Source organism: Melozone crissalis, unplaced genomic scaffold (genome assembly GCF_028551555.1).
Source record: "Melozone crissalis strain CALT ecotype California unplaced genomic scaffold, PUWL_Pcris_2 ptg000012l_1, whole genome shotgun sequence".
NCBI classification, from domain to species: domain Eukaryota; kingdom Metazoa; phylum Chordata; class Aves; order Passeriformes; family Passerellidae; genus Melozone; species Melozone crissalis.
The window spans coordinates 8,653,776-8,674,474 of NW_026535790.1; the positions used below are offsets into that span (position 1 = coordinate 8,653,776).

At 44.1% G+C, this 20,699-nt stretch overlaps 1 protein-coding gene across 1 annotated transcript; it reads right to left on the minus strand.

The window, feature by feature from the left end:
* Positions 1–78: 78 nt before the first annotated feature.
* TMC7 (transmembrane channel like 7) lies at positions 79–14,879 on the minus strand. Its single transcript, XM_054270990.1, has 16 exons — positions 14,828–14,879; positions 14,410–14,650; positions 12,151–12,299; positions 11,634–11,801; positions 11,369–11,454; positions 10,725–10,870; positions 10,058–10,205; positions 8,456–8,626; positions 6,787–6,944; positions 5,814–5,931; positions 5,105–5,202; positions 4,603–4,786; positions 3,661–3,791; positions 3,246–3,401; positions 2,292–2,370; positions 79–1,154 (listed from the first exon to the last, which is right to left on the minus strand). Exons 1-16 carry the CDS (start codon positions 14,877–14,879, stop codon positions 1,101–1,103), a joined length of 2,139 nt encoding a protein of 712 aa, XP_054126965.1. The 3' UTR covers positions 79–1,100.
* Between the last annotated feature and the right edge of the window lie 5,820 nt (positions 14,880–20,699).

Sequence of the window (20,699 nt, forward strand, 5' to 3'; positions counted from 1 at the left end):
AAGGGAACGGCGCCAGGCGCTATGATAAAATAAATAGCGTTTATTGAACAGTCATTCCTTTAAAATGAGAACAGAAAACATTCCAAAATATTATATTAAAAAGATAGTGTTTCACATTAACTAAGAGCGGACTAACGCAGATTTCAAACAATAAAAGTTTTGTACAAGAAATCCTTAATCACAGTCTTTAAATAAAGGACTGGGTTAGTGGCCTACAGGGACACATGGCTGTCTCATACACACGGTCCCAGCAGTTCAGGTAAGACAGAGAAAATGAGAAATTAAGGGGTACTGGCACACTATTGCCAAGCAATAATTTAACTCTGAAATATTCACATTTTAAAACACATAGACCAGTAGTCAAGATGTTCATACAAGAACAAAAAACAAATAATAATGACTTAAAACGTTAAAAAAAAAAGAGAGGCCCCTCCACAGCAGCAAGGCTGGTGACCCAGTAGTGCTGTGCCTGCTGACTTTTTCCTACCCCAAGTGTTTATTCAGAGCTCTTTTATCAGTTTGTTATCTCTGAACCATTTTATGATCAGTTATCCAGTGTTCAACTGCTCTTTTTACTTCAGACCAGCATAAATGGCAAACCCTCACCTCTAAAAATATCGATTTCAAACCCATGCCATACTTTCTTTTCCTATGCACTATTTCAACATACTTCCATACGTACTTGTTTTTAAAACCAAAGCAAATGAAAGGCATTGAAAACATATAAAACCATACCTTTTCCCTCTCTTGTGATTCTTATAGCATAATGTTTAAAAACAGTACAAAAGGGTTTCAGTTCTGATCACATTTTATGCAAACTCCCTGAAAAATAGGGATCAAATCCCAACAACCCTGAAGCTGTATGAGTGTTAAAGTATCCTTTTTTGAACAGCTCTAACACAGTATAAATCAGCTGAATTTCCAAGTTTTGGAAACGTTAAGCCTCAGACCATAAAGCACAAGCACCCATTACACAGACCACAGTCCCAGGGTGCCAGTCAGCTGCTCAGGTTTTAGAAGCTGCAAATACTTCTGCTGTTATCTTCTTGTTCTGGGAGTTTCAGGAAGTCAAGTTCTTCGGGCTTGCGTGGTTTTCAAGGTTACTTCTGAGCTTCTGTTATTTTTCTGATTAGGAACATCTTGTCACGACTCTCCTGGAAAGACAGAAGAACAAGAATGCTCCACATGAACAGTGTTAATACAAGTCATCTACAACAGCTCATTTCTTCATTAGAAACAGATGCACTCACCAATTGTACTCCCCCAGCACACTCTCAACTGCCTGAACAATTTCAAGCTCACAACAGCCTTGACTTCCTTTATCTCACCTCAGGTTACACACTAACAGTTCTGCATTGAGCCTAGTAAAAACATCTCACACACCTCACAATTTAAAACCATGCTTCCAGGAAGCTGAACAAGAGCAAGAAAACGAAAATAAAAATCACAGAATTTTTAGAATTCCCATCTGATTTGTGAGCACTTCAAAAAGCAGGAAGGCTTTTGTTCCTAAATTCCTCACTCCTGAAAAAGCTCCCCCCAGTAAGTGTTTTTCTGCACACAGGTTGTTAAATGCCATATCTGAAAGAAGCACATATCCAGAAATGGGCTATTTAATAAGTAAGTGAGAAGTCTCACTGCTGAGTTCTAACTCCAGCAGTTTGTCAGATCACAGCACACGAATGCTGCCAAACCTGGCAGTGGCTTGGGATGGCCACAAAGCAGCATTTCTGCACTGGTACCTTCTCCAAAGGGCTCTCAGTGCTGACTTGTTCCACTTTCAGTACCTGCTCAAGCTCTTCTGGGCCTACACTCAAGAGCAAGACCAAAAAGATGCAGCAGAAATACAGACCTGGAGGGCAGGGTAAGGAGTTGGGTGCCTGTTTGTGAGGGCACAGAAGGAAACAGAATTGGAGGTTGTGCAAGATGGTGGAGAGGACAGGAAACACAGGATTCAGGTTCTTTGGCAGAAAAAAAATCATGCAGATAATTGGATTTAAATAAGGCAACAGATGACAAACAGGGACACAGCTTCTCAGGGGCACATCTCTTGCATGTGTGTTGCCTGATATAACCAGATCTTGTTGCAGTTGCAGCTGGTACCCAAGAAAATCAACTCCACTGAGAAATACCACAATGCTTTGGTTATTTTTTCTGGGTAATTTGTAAAACATTCTTTACTGCCTGTTGCAAACACCAAATATCCAGGAGACTATGAAAACCAATATTGTCATTTCTGTACCCCTGAAGTTCTCTTTGTTGTGTGAGTAAAGTGTTGGGTCAGATCTTACCAAAACCAGTTGTTCTCTCAGCTGTTCAACCACTCGTTTGTGCGCTCGAGCCAAGGCAATAACATAGAACATAATAATGCTGTAAACAACAAACAAAAACTGAGAACATAATGATGCTGTAAACAACAAACAAAAACAGAGAACATAATGATGCTGTAAACAACAAACAAAAACAGAGAACATAATGATGCTGTAAACAACAAACAAAAAGGGAGGACTTGAAATTTCCTATGTATGTAATAAGAAGCTCAGTTCAGGAGAACACAGAAATGTGTGCTACAAAAAGGAAGGGCTGGGTGGAGTCCTAAATAAGCCACGTGGTTTTTCAAGCATAGAAGTTTGAGAAAGCATCAGGTAATAAGGCTCCAAAATTTGCAAACAGTTTAACTAAACTGAAATGCAAAAAACTCCATTTAAACTTAAGAAAAACACCTCTTTTTATTGGAACACTGACCAGACCCTGGAACAGTGTTGTGGAGTCTCTTTCAGTTTGGAGATACTGAAAGTCTAACTGGGTACAGTCCCTGCTCTACTTGAGCCTGTTTTGAACAGGAGAATTGGGTTAGACTCTCTCTACAGGTGACATCCAACCTTAAAAACTCCATGATTCTACACTGAGTTTTATCTTACAGAATGACTGCTTTGGGAGTTTTGTTTTTTCAGACTGGGGTTTGTGGATAGGAGTAGTGATCACAGGGCTTACAGTACTAATTTGCAGAGGATTCACAGTTAACATTTTTGAGAAGGACATGGTTGAATATGGGATGTGCAAGAGGAAATGGAACAAAGCTGATGAGTGTGAACACATGGGCAAAGACAAAAGGGCTGAGGATTCCTATGGGTTTTGATGCTTTTGACTGCAAATGGAAAATCTGGCCTAACAGATGCTTGATATAAGTTCAGTAAGGAAGGAAATGAAGTTGAATAAGGGAATCAAATCTCCACAGTACTCACCAAAGGATCACAAAAAAAGGCACTACAAAGGCTTCTGATGAAATGCCAAAAAGGAACTGCTGCAGGCCTGTTGGAAACTGAAGTATTGTATCTGGAATAACTTCCCATGAAGTGTTGAAATTCCTGAATGGCCCACAAGCCTTGGAAGAGGGGATACTGTCAAAGAAGCAGAACAAAAAGATGTTACACCAAAATGTAAAGATAAAATAATCCAGTACAAACCCAGCACCAGTTTGGTGATGCAGTAGAAGTGTCCTATGTCTATAAAACTGTAATTTTTGTTTTCCTGAACTAAGCTATAAGTTTATGTGTTACACCCTATACATTAATCATTCTAAAGTTGTGTGTCTGCTTTTACAGAACTGACAAGCTTGGAACAAGTTTCAACTTCACAGAACTTAAAATTGTCACTTACCGTGCTATGCTGAATCCCACAGGGACAAAAGCCAAGAGGAGCCCAATCAGCAGCACCACCAGGAAGAAAAAGTTGGAACTTGATGCCCTTACAGGCCTTGCTGCAGGTTTACGTGTGTGTATCAAAACAATCTGAAGAGGGAAAGTGAGTGAAACTGTTACCAGTACATCTATCCAGAGATACACCCAAATATACTTCCCCCCGCAGCTGAATTTTCCATTCTCTAACATGCCACCACCTCCTTTGATATGTATGGGCTGGGAAGGGCTAAGACAAGATTGCCTCACATTTTGGTGTAAGTCAGTGTCTCCTAATTTGTGTAAGAATTTGATCGAGAGGACCTCACACACGTGCACAGAGTCAACAGCACCAACCTTTTGGTGTATGACCCATGGCACTGCTGTTGGCTTTGTTCAGCCACAGCTTCTCTGGATACATCCCCTCTTGCAAGACTTGAAGTATCAGCAAGAATTGGAGGCACAGAAGGAGCTGTGTGGTCACTGAGAAAAACTTCTGATAGTCAGAAATCACATAAACATCCAACCCAGCTTGGATTTTCCATTTTGCTCCCAAATTTTTAGCAGTTTTGCAAAATTTTGTCCAAGTTTTAAGCTGTGTTGCTAGTAAATAGATTACTGCACAAAAGTCTTATAAACTAGCTTTGTTACATAAAAAGCTGTGCTTTTAAATAAAGGCAAATAATTTGAGAAGTAGTGATTGAAATGTGGCTTTGCTTGATTTCAAAGCAAAATTCTACTGTCTGTTAAAAGCACAAAACCTTACTGAAAATGGAATATCATTGGCTCAATCCATCCACTACAAACCATCTACAAGTGGTTTTAGGGTTTTTTGTTGGTTTTAAATCCCTGCATATCTATATGCCTGCATTACAAAAACCACAGAGATGTACTCAATTCTTTATCAGGCACATGCCCTCATTACCTTTTTAACATAAAAGATGATGAAGTATTTTATAGTTGCTATTGCAGGGAGAAGTGGTGAAAAGAAGGTTCCAATGAAGCAAATAGTCTGCCCATAAATGATTTCCAGGACACTGTCAGAAATTGCAAATTCCTTATCTCCAAACCACTGAACAAGCTTCCAAGAGCAATGAGTAACTAACAACCTGAAACCAACGAATATTTTTAGTCCTAAACTGAAGTTGTAGAATTGAGATGCATTCTAACACATTTGAAACACGCACAACTTAGCATTGAAGCATTAGACAACATAACAGAAAAGGTCTGAAGCAAAAAGCTCTCAAATATCAAAACCTATACAGCCACGTGAATAGCAAACAGGTGCTCAAATCACCAGAAATATGTTTATGCTTTATTTTTAAATTAGTAATTTGGTTAGCAGTATGGGGAATTTAAAGCAGAAAAAAGAAAATGTGTTTCATATATCTTTTGTAAAAAAAAGCTCAAAAAGCAGAGATACATACTTTCTGGGGAAGTCTACAAACAGGGCCACAGCAAGAATTACAATGAAATCAAATATCATCAGTTTGTACATTTCTTGCCCAACATCAGATTCCCAGCACTGTAAAAACAAGTTAGGAAAAACAAGATTAGAAGTCTAAATAAACAAGTGAACAATCTGTCTACTACTAAAGCAATAATCATCTCAGTTAACACCATGAAGGTTCAAATGCTATTAACTCCAATTTCTAAAATACCCAAGTGTTTCAAAGTTCCCATGCTAAGCTTTTCACTTTTTTTTTTTTGGTTTGGTTTTGGGGTTTTTCTGTGAGGTGGGGCAGGGGGGTGTGGCTGGGCTTGGTTTGGTTTTGGTGGCTGGAGAGTTTTTTTGGGGTGTTTTTTTTTTCTTTTGAGGAAAACCCATTTGCCTTAATGCCACAAAAGGCAGTAGCACAAAACACAGCTACCTCAGACAATCCTCATGGTGGACAGAAAGTCTGTGCTAAGGAATCATCTGCCACTGGACCAACTCTAATCAGAGTTTTAGACAAGCAAAGGACAGATGTGTAACCACTGCACTGGTTTGCACTGAGCAGTGGGAATCAACACCAGGTGTAGCATGAATAGCAACTCCAGGGCTCCTACTGAACACCTCTAGACAAGCAACTCTCATGGAAAACAAATCTCCCTTCACAAGCTCAGATGATTAAACACCAAGATAAATCTGCTTACAGGATAGAGTTTGTAATTGTATCCACAGGGCTTACACTTGTCACTGCCACAGTCGGAGATCTGACTCCACAGTGAGAACAAGAGAACGCCAATATTGGCCAACCGCACGAAGACACACCTGCAAGAGAGGCAAAACCTAACTCCAAATGTGCCAAAAACCAGCCATTTAACACTTGGCTCACCTTGTACAGGAGTCCAAGGGAGCCTTAAAACACAGAAGGGTCATGCAGACCTTTAACAGGGCAGCCAGCCAGATAACAAACACATTTCTTTCCTTAGCAGTAAGTTAAAATTGCTTTTGACCTTCCCAGCTTTAGGCTACAGTCCCTTGTTTCTTTTCTCAAGTGTTCCTAGATCAGTCATTTCAGCTGCAGATCTTGATGCTGCAATGGGTTGCAATTCCCTCAGGTACTGTTCTGTGTGCAGCATTTCCATTTCATGTAGCTTCAGGCCTTCTGAAGCACTTGGCCAAATCACAAATACAAAGCATGGACTTGCAGAGTTCAGGTGCTTCAACCCAGATCTTACTGCCTTAAGCTGCAAAATACCCGCTCTTACACTGACACATCTTTTACCCCAAAACTTTTAACATCTGCCTTGAGCAAAGCTGTGCTTCAGTCACTGCTGTACACTCACTTTTGCTCATTCAGGGAACTGCTGCACACAAAGCAGTGAATCCACAGCTCTGCAGCCACAAGTTCTCTACTGACTATTTATTCAGGTTGAAGATGTCCAGACCACACAGCTAAATGGGACCAAGAAAAAAACTTGGACACTGAGATGACTGCAGTGTACTGTCATCAAAACACATTGTTCCCAGATTTAAAGTTTCCATCTAAACATTGGCCAAACAATGCCTCCTTGGTTTCCAGTGCCAGCTTCTCTGCTTCTTGACATTTCAATGTTACAATATATATAGCCTACCAAGAAGAAGTGGTTGAAACATCCAAAGCCACAATAAAAAGATCTTTACCTCAAGAGTGTCAGCTTGATTTCAAAGGCTGGTGTATACTCTTCAAATTTGATCAGAAATGCAAAGATCAGAGGAGCGATGAAGTTGGCCAGTGTGATCACCATGGAAGGCAAATACTGCACTAAGAGATTAACCTGGGAGTTTGCATTGCCAATGTCCTGCAGGAGAAGAGATGAGACAAACACAATGCTTAGGGAAACACACCTTCCTGAGCGTGCTGTCCCCAGCTACACACCAGCCTGCCTTGCCCAGGATCCAGGCAGCATCTTTTACTCTCTTCATCCTCCACTGACATTTGCATTGGCAACAAGAATCAACACCAGGTGTAACATGAATGGCAAACCCAGGGCTGATTCTGAACACCTCCAGACAAGCAAATTTCATGGAGAACAAATCTCTATCCTTTACAGGAGCTTGATCCCTGCTATCTGTGCAGTTTGCTGCTACACACCCTTGCTTTCTCCTGCTCCTTTCATCAGGAACTCCCTCCCCCTCCAGGTAAGAGTGTTTCTGTACTTCCTTAAAGCTTCTGTTTAAAGAGGTTCAACTCACCAAGTTCTGTGTCTGACTGTTGCTAACCAGCACCAAGGCTACCAGGTTTTACAGCTATTCCAAGTGCAGACACTTTTTAGTTTGTTCTTACAGGTGCCAAGCAGCTCCCCTAACTTTCCTACCATCCTGACAAGCTCCTCTAACTGCTCATTAAGACAAGGTCAAGATATCAGCCCTACTTAAAGCCCACAGTAAGTGAAGTTGTTCTTGAAGTTGTTCAGTGTTGTGCAGTTCTCTTCTCTGCCCTCAAACAGTATCTGTGACACATAAACTCATTTAGCCCCCATTTCCTCCTTCTGTCCCTGCAATCCTGGCAGTTTACAAAAGTTCAGAGTTAGGTCCACAAGCATGACTTTCCTTGTGAACAGCTAAATCCATGACACCAGGAACTTACACAGAGGGGAAAAAAAATTGTGGTCTCCATTTCTACCAGACTAATCAAACCCTGGGGTCCTAGAGAGAAGTCAATTACTTTTGTGAAGCTGTCACAACCAGAAGTTTGTCTGCTTTGTTCTGCTTCTGAACCACTCTTTCCATCTGCTTGTCCTGCCAGAGGTGAAACCAACTCAACCTGATTCTTTCTGCTAGTGATGCAAGAACATTTGCTTCTAAAAACTGCTGTGTGATCAAAGCCTTCCTGTTTCCCCACACAGGGTAATCAAGCCACAGGACAGATCACAATCTTCACTGTGCCTTCCCCTGAAGTGCATTTTTGCAGCTGACAGTGAACCAGATGACGTGAAACTGATCATGATGAAGTTTGATTTAACCAGGTCAGTTCTCCCAGCCAGTTCACTGTCCAGATCCAGCAGGTCAGTGAGGTGAGCACAGTTACAAGGGAAAGGCAGTGAGGGCTGCTCTTCTTGTCAGCTCCAAGGCACTCAACACTGAAGCTTCTGCAGCAATGGGAGACATCACTGGGGAGGCTTTTTTGGCACATGGTTCTTGATCTTTCCTGCTCTCATCTACTAAAAAAAAATCTTTGTCTGTAGAAAGCATTTTCAGATCCCTGCATGAAAGGTGCTATATTAAGATACTCGACTCTTTCACAATAGTTCCTCTTGCTGTAATCACCAGCCTTCACCAAATCTGTCCTAGTCTCATTTCTTATACTCACATTGGAGTTTTCTTGAGAGAAGACAGTTACTCTATAAATTGAGTAAAAACATCCTGATAAAATGGCAATGACAATTATATTTATAAATATTCTCAGAGAGTAGATGCGAAGCTTTTCTCCCGTTCTCCTCTCAGCTATTTTTTGCTTCAGTTTTTCTTCCTGCAAGTCCATCTACAAAATAAAAAGAGATGCAGTTTTTTGATGCAGCATACAACACTTAAGACCATATCTTCTACCCCTAAGAAGTGCAAATCTGTAGCCTGTTCTAGGAGAGTCAGTCCAGTGCCTGCCCAAGCACACAGAACAGAATGTCTTTTCTTTGACAAAACAGGTCCATGTAGGAATGTAAGCACCTGTGTGCTCAGCCTCCTCGAGCTGAGGGCTCTGTAGCCAAAGACAAGAGTCCTGCAATCCTCTTCTCTCTACTGTATCAGTAACACATTTCCTTAAGGACAGACAGTTTGCCTGTTTGTTGAGAGAGACTGATCTCAGCTTGAAACTAAACTCTGAAATGGGTAAACCAGTCACTAATCTCGTTACTTCTGCAGGTAAGTAACTATGGCTCAAAATCCCTTCTATTCTTTATGAAGGAAAACTGGGGGATGGCACTGAAAGAAGGAAGTACAGTCTTGAGCAGCTTGTCATGTAAACTTGGAGTATTTCACCTTAAATGCTATGAAAATACAGTATCTCCTGTGAGGGCAATTTAACCTGGGCAAACCTACATAACACCTATACGAGAGTATTTTCTGAGGATTTATGTCCATCAAACAGTAATATTAAGAGGCTAGTTCTTCTAAGATGTGTGTTCTGGAGGCAAAAGTGTAGCAAGTGAAGGAAGTTCTGATTCTATGATGAAAATAGATGACTGTGAACTTCATTAGAGCAGAAAGCAACTCACTGTAATTTATGAAGTCTGTAATTACTGCTTTGTGGTTTGGAGTGGAAGCATCTTCTCAAAGGTAATTTTTTCACTACACAAATCTCTGCTTCCAGTGTACAGAGAGCAAAAAGAAGGTCCTTATTTTACCAAAAGAACCTTTCAGACTTTTTTCAGAGCTTTATGATTTGAGAAATCTATAGCTCCATCAGCATTTTGTATGTGCATATGTGCCAAAGGCACCTAGAGAATTTTTCAGTATCTTCTTACTGCAACAATACTCCCAAGCAGTACAAAGAGCACCATCTGAATTTTATTTCTCCCCAAACTACTCCTGACTGCACTGCATGCTTAAACCCCAGAACACTCCAACTCATCCCTGCAGGGTATTGCCTGCAGCTGGGACAGCTTTTCCTGTTGGACTATGCAGAAAATAACACAGGAAGCAGGACTGGAGCGTGAGGAAGAGGCAGATAAGAAAAGCAGCTACAGGCTGGCGTGGGTCCCCAGTGCAAGGGGAAGGGCCACCAACATCCGTGCCAATCCTTCTCACGCTGCACCAGCTACCTAGAAAGCATGCAAGAGGATGTGGGCTGCACCCCCAAAACAAGCAACTTCAATCCTTCTCAACTTTATTCCCTCACCTGCAAAACTGCACACATCTCTGTTTTAGCCATCAAAGCTGTATGAAACCAGAATCACAAAAAGCAGAAGTTACTCACCTGGAGCTCATATTGCAAGCTGCGATGTTTCAGCCGGGCTGCATTGGGGTCTGTAATGCAGAAGTCCCAGCCTGCAAAGACTTTGTTACAGTAACTCTGAAATGGATCTGCATCGTGCACTAAGTTGTGCTTAAAGCCTTCCACAGACCTAGAGAAAAATTTGTGAGATGATGTATTTTATGCACAGGAAAAACACACACAAGGAACCTGGCTGATCAAAGACCCTCACAGTGAGCAAAGTGTCACCTTTGCTTAGTACCAGCCAGTGTCTGGGACTCTTTCAGTGTGAGATTCTGCAGCAGCTGACCCTGACTGATACAGGTTATTCCCACCTGCACTTCAGCACAGTCACACCTTCTCACCTCATCCAGACCCAGCAAAGGAAACTGAGATGGCACAAATAAAACTCAATCAAAAACCCCTAAAAAAGTCCTCCAACAAATTCAGTATAGTTGAGGGGCTTTTACTTATAGGTATGCATACATATGAAAAACTGATACTTCAAATTGTTTTCTTGTTCCCAAGCATTCCAAAGGCTACTGAGGCACTGCACCCTCAGGCAAAAGACTCCCCATTCCACACAAACAGCTCAAGAAAACAGTATGTTCCCTTCAAGAAGGAACTAAACTGTACAACAAGTAACAGTAAATAACACCAACATCTTTACCTCTTTATTATCCAGAGGAAACTTAAGGCAAGGTAGGCAAATGTAGCCAGCAGGTATGCGAGTGGCAAATTGTACCTCATGATACTGATCCATACAGCATCTATTGAGTAGTAGCCATAAAACAAACTTGTCACTTCAAGGAATCCCTGTGAAAATGAAGTTGGAATAGAATTTGTAACAGCAGCAACTGCCCCAAAAAATGCAACATGGCACTAAGTAAATTTTGTAAATTTAAAATTAGGGCCCCAGCAAGCTACAAGTCTGTAGCTTCCAAATACTGCCATTGCCTTAGCAAACGGTAGTGCAGGCACTGTGTGCTTAAAAACCCTCCCCTCTCCAATCAAAGAGCTGCAGCACACAGACACTGGGACCCTACACAGAGAGCACAATAGGCAGTGTGCTCCAGCATAATGAGGGGCAGCAGCTGGGGAGGAGAGGCACAGGCTGCAGCACGTGGCCAGCCAGGCCTTGTGCTCACTCAGTAAAAGTCAGTTTGAAAACTGCCCTTCTCAGAAATAACATACCCCAGTGATGCATATCCCTTACAATTTTTCAAAATTATCAAAGCTTCATTCCACAAGTCATTTTTTTAAATTTTAAATGCAACACGAGACACAATTTAAAAAACCCAACTAATTACTTACAGTGCCACTGAGCAAATCTTTGAGGTAAGTATAGAAGTACACAAGTCCTTTATTACCACTAGGTTTATAAATTGTGCAGATAACATCTGTCAAAAGAAAGGTATGAAAAGTCACTCAAATGGTAATGCCCACTGAACTGCAAGATCACGTTAATTCAAACATGCCACACTCTTATAAAAAGGCTTTCCTTTTTTACGGGGAGGTAGAGAAGAAGCTGATGGAAAGGGGGAATCTTACAACAGATGTACATAGAGAAGATGTTTACCTATGTTCTTTGGAGAAATGTAAGCAATGGTACTGTTGAATAATCCAAATGTAGAAATTATGGTGGGAAGAACAACAAAACTGAACATCAGGATAAAAATTATGAAGTTCAGCAGGACCAGAAAGCGCAGGAAGGAGAAGTAGGACTGGATACCAGTACCAAATTTCCCTGGGAATAAAAGAAACATGTGCCAATAATTAAAGTGATAAAACCATTGAAAATACAGAGAGAGCAGATTATAAAATCAGTTTCACTGAACCAAAGAAACATTGTTAAAGCTAGTTTTAAGTACTACAGACTTTTAGCAATATAACTGAAATGCAGGTTGGACATATTAATAATTTTTTCCAATATATTTCCTTCTATCATATAATGGATTTTACATTCAGCAATAATAAGGAAAGAAAGTAACTTCTTAAGCACATGTAGTTATATCTGAAACTATGCTCACACAGGTAAAACTGCCAATAACAGAAGCAACTTTCCAGAGGAGAAATGGACATCAGACAAGAAATACCTTCTATGCTGCGAATGTCACGTCGCCAAAGCACCAGGTAAGATGACAAGCCCTTGACTTCACTGAGTGCTTTTTTCAATGATTTGCTGCTAGTTCTTTTCCACTTCTCCCATCTGGATAAACGTTCTGTTTCAGCCTGCTGAGAGTCCCTAGGAATCCAGGAATACAGTTACTGAGCACAAGAAATAATTTTTCACTCCATGTAACAGGGCTTAGCAGGATGGAGCCTGCCCACAGCCTTCAGGGAAATAGCTACAGACACAAAAGCTCTCCCCATCTGATCTTGCTGGTAATGGCAACATCAACTTAATTCAAATAGGGCAAGCTGTCTCATGAAAAACACTCACCTCTCTTGGAGAAAAAACAAATAAACAAAGAAAAAAACCCCAACAAAACAAAACAAAATTGACAATGATAGCTTTTTGAAATATTTGCTGGAAAGAGCCAATTCAATGAATTTGAGAAAATATTTTTTGCCACCACCTCTGGGGATGCACTGTTTGAATAACAAGCTGCAAATAAACACTGAGAATGTGCCACTGTTGGTAATTTTTAACCACTCACTTATGGATTTTCATACTATATGAGTACATTTGCATTTAAAAAAATGCTGCCTGGTCAGCAACAGCATCAAAGAGAATTCTGAGTGGCTCAGAGTTTTTATTTTGTGGTTTCTTTTAAGAAAACTTAAAACCAGACAAAACTTCACAGAAACATAGCTTGAAAATGGACTTGTATGCAGCAAATTCTTCTCCAGCCTCTGATGCCACTGAAGAAGGGCAGCAGTTAAGTAAGTACCCATGAGGACATGATGCTGTGGTAACAAGGTTTCAGTTTTAACACTTGTAGTCAACCCTACTCATGTGCCCAAGAGATGCACTGCCATGTGTGCTGTGTTGCCTGTTTCCTCGTGGCTCGAGCATTTTGGCAGGAAGTCAAATTAAACCTATACAAACAATCAAGCAGGCAGCAGATGACCTCAGCTTTAAGAGCAAATACAGCTCCTCTCAAGAGATTTCATTCTGTGCAAACTACAGGCTGCAGTTTGCAGTGTTGTAACTCTGCAGAACTGTCTGGCCCCTGCTCGGTTTGCATTGTAAATAGAAGCGTGGGCTGCACATTCATCTGAGTTACAGAAGTTGAGTGTTCAGCTCTCAGGACGTTTGTGCCAAGCACTTGGTGTTGGCAGCTGCTGCACAAATGCAGATCACCGATCTGTAGAAGCGCCAGGAAGCCCCACCAGAATCTCTCAGTGCTAACATGTGTAAACAAGCCTGGGACATTGCAACTCCTCCCTCCAGTTCCTTTTTCTTGAAGAGCTGAACTTTAGATACCCAACTTCAAGTAAAAATTCAAGGTCTCGAGCACTTTACCATGACCTAGATCTTCTACTCTTTCTTGTGTACAGCCTATAGAATTGAACGCCAGGGTCAGGCTGTTTGCCACTGCTCTTGCAATAGAGTAACTCTTGTTCTCCCTGGAGTACCAGACATTAATTGTACTTCCATCTCTCTTCTGGTTCATAACTAGAACCTGTACTGAACCAATGTACCTGATTTAAAGGTGGAGCTGTATTCTGACAGTGCAAAACCACATCCTGTATCACTGTCCTCAAAGCAGCTTTCAGCCCAGCAGTGAGACATGAGACAACAAGCACTGAAATTCAGGCGGGGCAAAGCAAGGTCTTTGCAATCCGTCCCTCCGGGGGTTTACCACCCAGGGGGCAGGAACAGCCCACAGGAAAGAGTCATTTAAAAAGGAATGGGGCGGGGGGAGAAGATAAAAAGAAGCAAAGGTCCTGGGAAGCTTCCTATCAACTGTACGGAGCCACAGCAGAGAGAGAGCACTGCATTGTGTAAGAGCAGCTAAGCAGACTCAAGAGCAGCAGCACTCGCATAGCAGCGGGGGGAGGTGTGTGTGTTCAAGCCGATAACTCACAGTGACCCTTGAAAGCACAAAACTCTGAGAAAAAAAAAAAAAGTACCAAAAACCTCAAACGAAAAACGGTGAGAATGCGTTTGTTTGCTACAGTTAATTCTCAGTTCTGCCTAATTTCTTCCAATTCAACCTACTTCTGTCCCCAGTCAGCCACACCCTCGTGTCAGCCAAGAGCACTCGGGCACCTTCTTGTCAGAATCACATGCCACAGGGTGAAACAGACACAGCCAAGTTCTCCTTCACCCTTCCAGCGCACCTGGCTTGTGTTTAGGAAAAAGTCATTTTAAAAACCAAATCAAGGAAGAAACGCGTAAAATTCACCTTGCTCTCCTCTTGTCTGCCATGCACACCGGGCGCTCTCGGGCAGGGCGCTCAGCCGGCTCTCCGTTCTCCTGCAGCAGCGCCCGGGCCGCGTCCCCGCGGCTGCCGTTGGTGCCCAACGGGGCCGCCCGGCGCTCCTGGGTGCCCCCGCGGCGCCTCCGCGCTGACTGGCAGCTGGGCAGCTCCTGCAGGAAATCCACAGGTGCGGCGCCGTGCGGCTCCTCGGCGAGCAGAGAGAGCCCTGCGAGGGAGAGACGGGCGCTGCGGGTCGGGGGTCGCGGCACCGGGGCACCGGGACCCCGCAGCGCCCGAGGGGCGAGGGACGGCAGCGCCGCTGCTCCGCTCCGCTCCCGCCCCGTGCCTGCATCCCCCCGCCACCTGCGGCCGTGCTGCCGCCCCGCCTGCCCCGCGCCCTCACCGCCGCTGTCCCGCTGCCATCCCGGCCCCGCGGCGGCCCCCAGCCCGCTCATGGCTGCGGGGGAAGCCGGAGCCCCGCGCCGGTGCTGCCGTTTCCGGGCGGCGGCTGCCGGGAGTGGGGCGAGGCTGCCCCGGGGCCGCCTTCCCCCGGCCCACGCCCGCCGGGGGCGCCCGCAGCCAACAGGATCGCGCTTTGGGGCAGCCGAGTCTTTCTGTTCCTCTTAGCCCCGGCTTGTTCTAAACTCTCCCTGAAGATCCACGGCAGGGTGCAAAGGCTCCTGCCATCAGCCCGCTCTCTCTACTAGAATGGGTTCACGCACCCCAGGTGCGGGCTGGGGGTGTTCTGGCTGCTGGGCATCTCTCACCGACGTTTGGCTTGGAAATAAGTTTAGTTTCAATGTCTTCCGTCAGTATTAACCGCCCGTGCTGGTGGTGGGTGCTGTAAAAACTTACAAATTCCCATGCTTTGTCAACTCTCATCAGGTCACAAGCCCCAACTCACAGCTTGTTCTGGGGCTGGACGCAGTGGTGCAGGCTGCAGTGGAAACAACACAGCTTTACTCTTGAATGTGAAAACTTGGTGTGAACTGGAGCAAGTAAGTCAGTAGATGCTGAACCTTTTTTCCATCTGAGAGCAAGGCGTGGGTTTTGTGTGAACTTGTAGAAAACGTCTCAGAGAAACTTATTTCTTGGAACAATTCTTGCCTTTTGTGTGAAAATAACAGCGTCTGTGATAAATAAAGAAATGAAGCCTCCAGAAGTCTCAAAAGCCTTACATGGAGGGGACAAAATTTATTTCTAGCCTTTCTTACTCTTTCTACTGATAGTTAAAAGATAGCCAGATTTTTCTGAGGATTCTTCATGCACTTTTTGCAGTAGTTTTAAAAATAGGTCATTATTAGGCTTCAGAATGCTGAATCAGACACAAATGAGCGTGTTTTTTCTTTCAGCTGTGTGTCGTCAGCTCAGATACTTTTTTCAAATCGCTTTGCTAGCAACAATCTATGTAGGTAATCTGTTTTCATAATAAAACCATAAAATGTTGCTGATAAAAATAAAAGTTCTCAAAGTAATTTAGATGTTGATGTTTGTAATCTGTGTTACCAGCAGAGGTGAAAGGTATATCTTAAGGGGAATTGTTGTGAAATACGCACATGGAATTAAAGCACAGCAACTTCCTTATTGCACTGAATGGCTTAAAAAACCAACAAAGAAACACACCATGGAGGTGCTCTTGCCTTTGTGCTAGCAGGTTTATCTTTGGCAGTTGGACTTGATTATCTGAAAGGTATCTTCCAGCCTTGATGGTTCTACAATTCTATAACTAATTTTTAGCTGTTTCTGATGAGAACAACATATAACTTGCCCTCATCCTTCTATAAGTCACTCTGGAGGCCTATTACTTTTTTCCCTTCTCCTTTTCAGAGATCTCAGAGATTTCAGAGATCAGGATGGTTTTTGCCAGGTGGGATTTTTTGTATAGCAAAGGCTGATGCTGTGAGTGTCAGCAGGATCAGGGTGTTGGTGACAGAGCTGGACACATCAGTGATACACATTTGCACAGGTGATTGTGGTTCCTTGGTTGAGTGCCACATTTCATGGGATTCATTTGAACAACTCCCAGTTGATCATTCTGAAAAACTCAGGGGATGGAAAATAAAACCCCTCAGCAGCATTCCTGAAAAATCATTTCATGCTGTTGAGCATTGGTGCTGAGCGTGTGATTCATGTGCTGGATGAGAATGTGCGTTTGTACCCACTGTTACTGGTGCCTTGAAGCCACCCAAGCATGAGCTGGCTTTGTGTGGCCCTAAATACAAATATTTATAGGGTACAGCTGCCCTGGGGTGTCATCTGGGGTGGCAGTTTCACTTTTTATTTATGTTTCTTTTTTTACCATGAAGAATACAAAGAGAAAAGGTGAACAATACACTTGAGGTTAATGAGACTTTCTGAAACTCTGTGTTCTAGAGAAGTATTGTGTTAATGATCCCATGAGAACAAATTTAAATAAAGTTCGGAGGAATTGAAACAAGATTGACTTCCCCAGGAATTTTGTGAGAACATTCTTTAATGTTATTTTTTTGCAGTTGAGAAAGCTTTTATGACACTTGGAAATGTTTCAATGAATTTTATGGATCACAGCAATCCCAGGTGGAAAAACAGGAAGACAGACAAGCTTAGGAAGAGAGAATGGATGTTTCTACCAGAGCACAACAGTCACATGCAGGGAATGCAGTAAGTTCCACTTGTATATCATTTGTCCAGTGTTCCTTATCCTTAAAGCAGCAACTCTGTCTGTGCTGAGCATGGAAGGCAGTGCCATGTTCTGTTTCCCAGGATGCTGGAGACAGGTCTGTCACATTTAGTAACACCATCCATTTCCAGGACAATTGTTCTTTTGTGTGGTTCCTCTTCCTAATGCCACAGCTCAAAATTGCTTCTAAGCATTCAGGGAAGTTCTGAGTGATTGCTTTAATTTTGGGGATCTCATGTTTCACTACCTTGGTAGTTTTTGCTGTGGCCTGTGCATTGTGCAGGGAGCTCTGGGGCAGTACAGGAGATCTGCAGCCAGGTCCTCTGCAGCCATGCCAGGAATGTTGCTTAGGGCAAAACCGAATCTTAAAGCAGCATTAGAAAACTTCACTTAAGTCTATGTAGAATGTGTCTGGTACAGGATAAACATGTTTTACTGAGTTCAGGAGCTGGAAAAGCACTAGTCATTTGGTAAAAGTCAGCAGTTACACCAGCACAGCCTCTGAACACAGAGCAGATTGATTGATTTATCACCAGTTCCCTGCTGGCATTAATCCGAAGGCTGACAAGGGTATTTTTCATCTGCTTGCATTTTTAGTCTTGCTGAGCAGAGAAGTTCCTTAGGAATGGCTGGTAGAAGTTTGAAGATGTGTGGTTTTCTGGGGAGATAAAATATGCCAAAATGGCATAAGAAGCTACATCAACACAGAAGCAGCTGGGGGTCTGTAATCTATACAGTATTAGCAAAAAGGAAAAAGGCAGGCCACAGGTGTGGGACAGCAGAGCCAGCCTTCTCCTCACCCTGCTTTCTGCTTTGTCTGTGCCCACCCAGTGGTGGCTGTTTGGCCCCTTGTTCAGTTTGAGGATGCTCCTGCTCCACAGCATTGGCCTTTGTGAGGGGCCCAGGTAGTGCCTGCAGTGTGCTGGGGAATCCCCAAGTCCAGCTGCAGTGGAGTGAGGGAAGGTGAGGCAGGCATCCCTGCTGTGGGATAGAAATTCACATCAGAAGCACCACCCCAACACTTTGTTGGCTACTCTGTGTTGCACCTTGCCTGATGCTCAGCTGGAGCCTTGTCCAGTCTGTAGTTTTTCATACGTCTGCATGAAATGGGTAGAAGAAGGGAAAAGAGAAAGGCAAGAAAAATCAGTGTCTCTGGTGTCAGATTAAAGGAGAAGCTCCTTCTGGCGCATACAGAGTACAGGAAGGGCTGGTATTAAACGCCCTGTCCAGGAATTGTGGATTATGCTAGAGAGCGTATGCTGGAGTTCACTACAGTGAACTAATTTTTCACCCTTAGAAGAGCCTTCCTTTAATTCAAGTAAAAATATGTAAGGAAAGATTGTTCCTTTTCTTTACAAATGATTAATCCAGCGATAAAGGAAATGCATCCTGTGTCTGAAAACTGTTTATCTCTGTCCTTTTATTGTGGTGGTGTTGCTATCCCAGACCAAAAGAAAGCATGTTTAAATTCGTGGGAGAAGGAGAGTGAACGTCTTGGAGCTCAAATAGAAACATAGCAACGTGTTGCACGGTAGGTATCAGCAAAGAACTTCGGGGGTTGTTTTTGTTGTTTTTCTGTCTATTGAGCTGTACGAGCAGGACCTCAGCTCCCCTTTCCGGGGGAGCGTTTCGGCGCACAGCCCGCTCGGGGAGAAGGGAAGGGAGGGGAAGCGAAGCCGGCGGCCACAGCGGGTCCCCCACACGGGGATGGAGGCGGCCCCGGGCGGCGGGAGGGACGGGGCGGGGCGGGGCGGCGGCACCTGGAGCGGGAGAGCGGGGCCGGGCAGCCTGTCCCGGCGGGCAGCCCGGGAGCGAGGTAAGAGCAGCGATGGGCAGCCCGGGGCTCTGCGTGCCGGAGAGGCTGGGCAGGGCCGGGGCAGGGTCCGAGCGGGGGCCGCGGCACGGGGGAGGGAGGAGCCACCGCAGCCCCGACAGGTGCTGCCGCTTCCAAAGGGCTGCTGCTCATTCAGAGTGATGGAACCGTAAGGGTCGGACTGCGGCCTGTCGGGGGTGTACGCGGCTTCTGCTCGCTGCAACGTGAATGTCCGCCCAGGGCCTGGTGTCAGCCCCGCTGCTCGAACGGCGCCTCGCAGCTTTATCGGCCCGTTGGTCACATCCGAGCTTCCTCTGCCTTCAGCTGGAAGCGCTGGTCCCACGGGAGAACCGGCCACGCTTCCCTGAGGTATTTAGCCAGTGTGTCACCCTTCTCTCTGAGGTGTGGCACCAGCCTGGCTGCGGTCACAGCCTCGAGGGTGGCATTTCAGTTTGGTGTAAGTTGCGGGTTGGGTGTTCTGCTAGCTAGTGAATGGATGTAGCACTGTGCTTTCCAGGTTGTGAGATTTTCGTGTTCCAGGTTATAAGTTTTTTGTGTTACAATAGGTAACGGGAATTTGTGTTAAATAAGTGGGGAAAATCTCGGGCTTCAGTTTTTGTGTTCTTTGTGGTGCTTCACTCTGTTACTCCCTCAAAGCACACAGACTTACTATTTAAGCTACAGAGGCTGAAACGTTTCTATGGGGAATACTTAATGTACACCTAAAAGCCAAGTCTTCGTGTTCTGGATTTTATTGCTGAGCTGCTGTCATTAGTAATGCTCTGTTAGTAAAGCGAACCTGCAAAAGCAGTGGGACTGCGCGGGAGCTGCGCTGACTTCTGCTTCCCCCCTCTGCCTGAGTGTCAGCACTGTCCCCCCGCCAGCCCTGCCACCCGCGGCAGCCTGGCCCTGCTCCTGTGGCAGAAGCAGCCGGTCAGTGGCTCCGGAGCCGCGTTCAAGGTGCGACAGTGCAGGCGAGGCCGCGTGTCCGTCCCTGCCCGCGCGGCACAGCCAGCGCAGGGCGAGGGAGCAGCAGCTGCAGGTGATAAGGAATGCACTTGAAACGGCACTTCTGCTGGGCTGATATGTCAATACTCCACCCAAAGCAATTCATCTCTAACTATTTTGAGGTAGTTTTTTTTCCTGCTTTTGGGTTTAGTCTTTTAGTGCTTTTTTGATTGTTGGTTGGCTTTTCCCCCAAAGTAAGTTTGTCAGAATGACTGTGGTGGTGTTTGAGGGTCTCCAGGACGAGGGAAGAGAGGAGAATCTTGACTCCATGTTTCAGAAGGTTGATTTATTATTTTATGATATATATTATATTAAAAGAAAATTATATACTAGAGAAAGAGAAAGGAGACATCAGAGAGCTAGAAAGGAATGATAATAAAATCTCGTGAGACTCAGAGAGTGTGACACAGCTGGCTGTCGTTGGCCGTTAATTAAAAACAATTCACATGCAACCAATCAAAGATGCACCTGTTGGTAAACCCATCTCCAGAGCACATTCCACAGCCATCAGATGGTTATTGTTTACGTTTCGTTTCTGAGGCTTCTCAGCTTCTCGCTAGGAGAAAAATCCTAGCGAAAGGATTTTCTAAAATATGTCAGTGAAAAAGGACTTTTACCCTGGAGAGTGATAAAGTGCTGAGGTGGTGTGGAATGGCTGCACGGGCAGGTATAAGAGGAACTGGAACTTTACAGTGGTGTCCTCTTCAGGTATTGGTGACAAAGTCTCTAATTGCCACTTGTATAGTCCACAGGTTGTGTGTGTTCATTGCAGAATATGCCCTTAATATGCTACAG

What these genes read in the sequence shown, in the direction of transcription:
- TMC7 (XM_054270990.1), bottom strand. Translation starts at nt 14,879, where the DNA reads ATGAGCGGGCTGGGGGCCGCCGCGGGGCCGGGATGGCAGCGGGACAGC. An exon ending in TCATCTTTTATGTTAAAAAG is followed by an intron (nt 3,792 to 4,602) that starts GTAATGAGGGCA and finishes TTCCCTCTTCAG; the next exon opens with ATTGTTTTGATACACACACG. An exon ending in GTGGGATTCAGCATAGCACG is followed by an intron (nt 3,402 to 3,660) that starts GTAAGTGACAAT and finishes CTTCTTTGACAG; the next exon opens with TATCCCCTCTTCCAAGGCTT.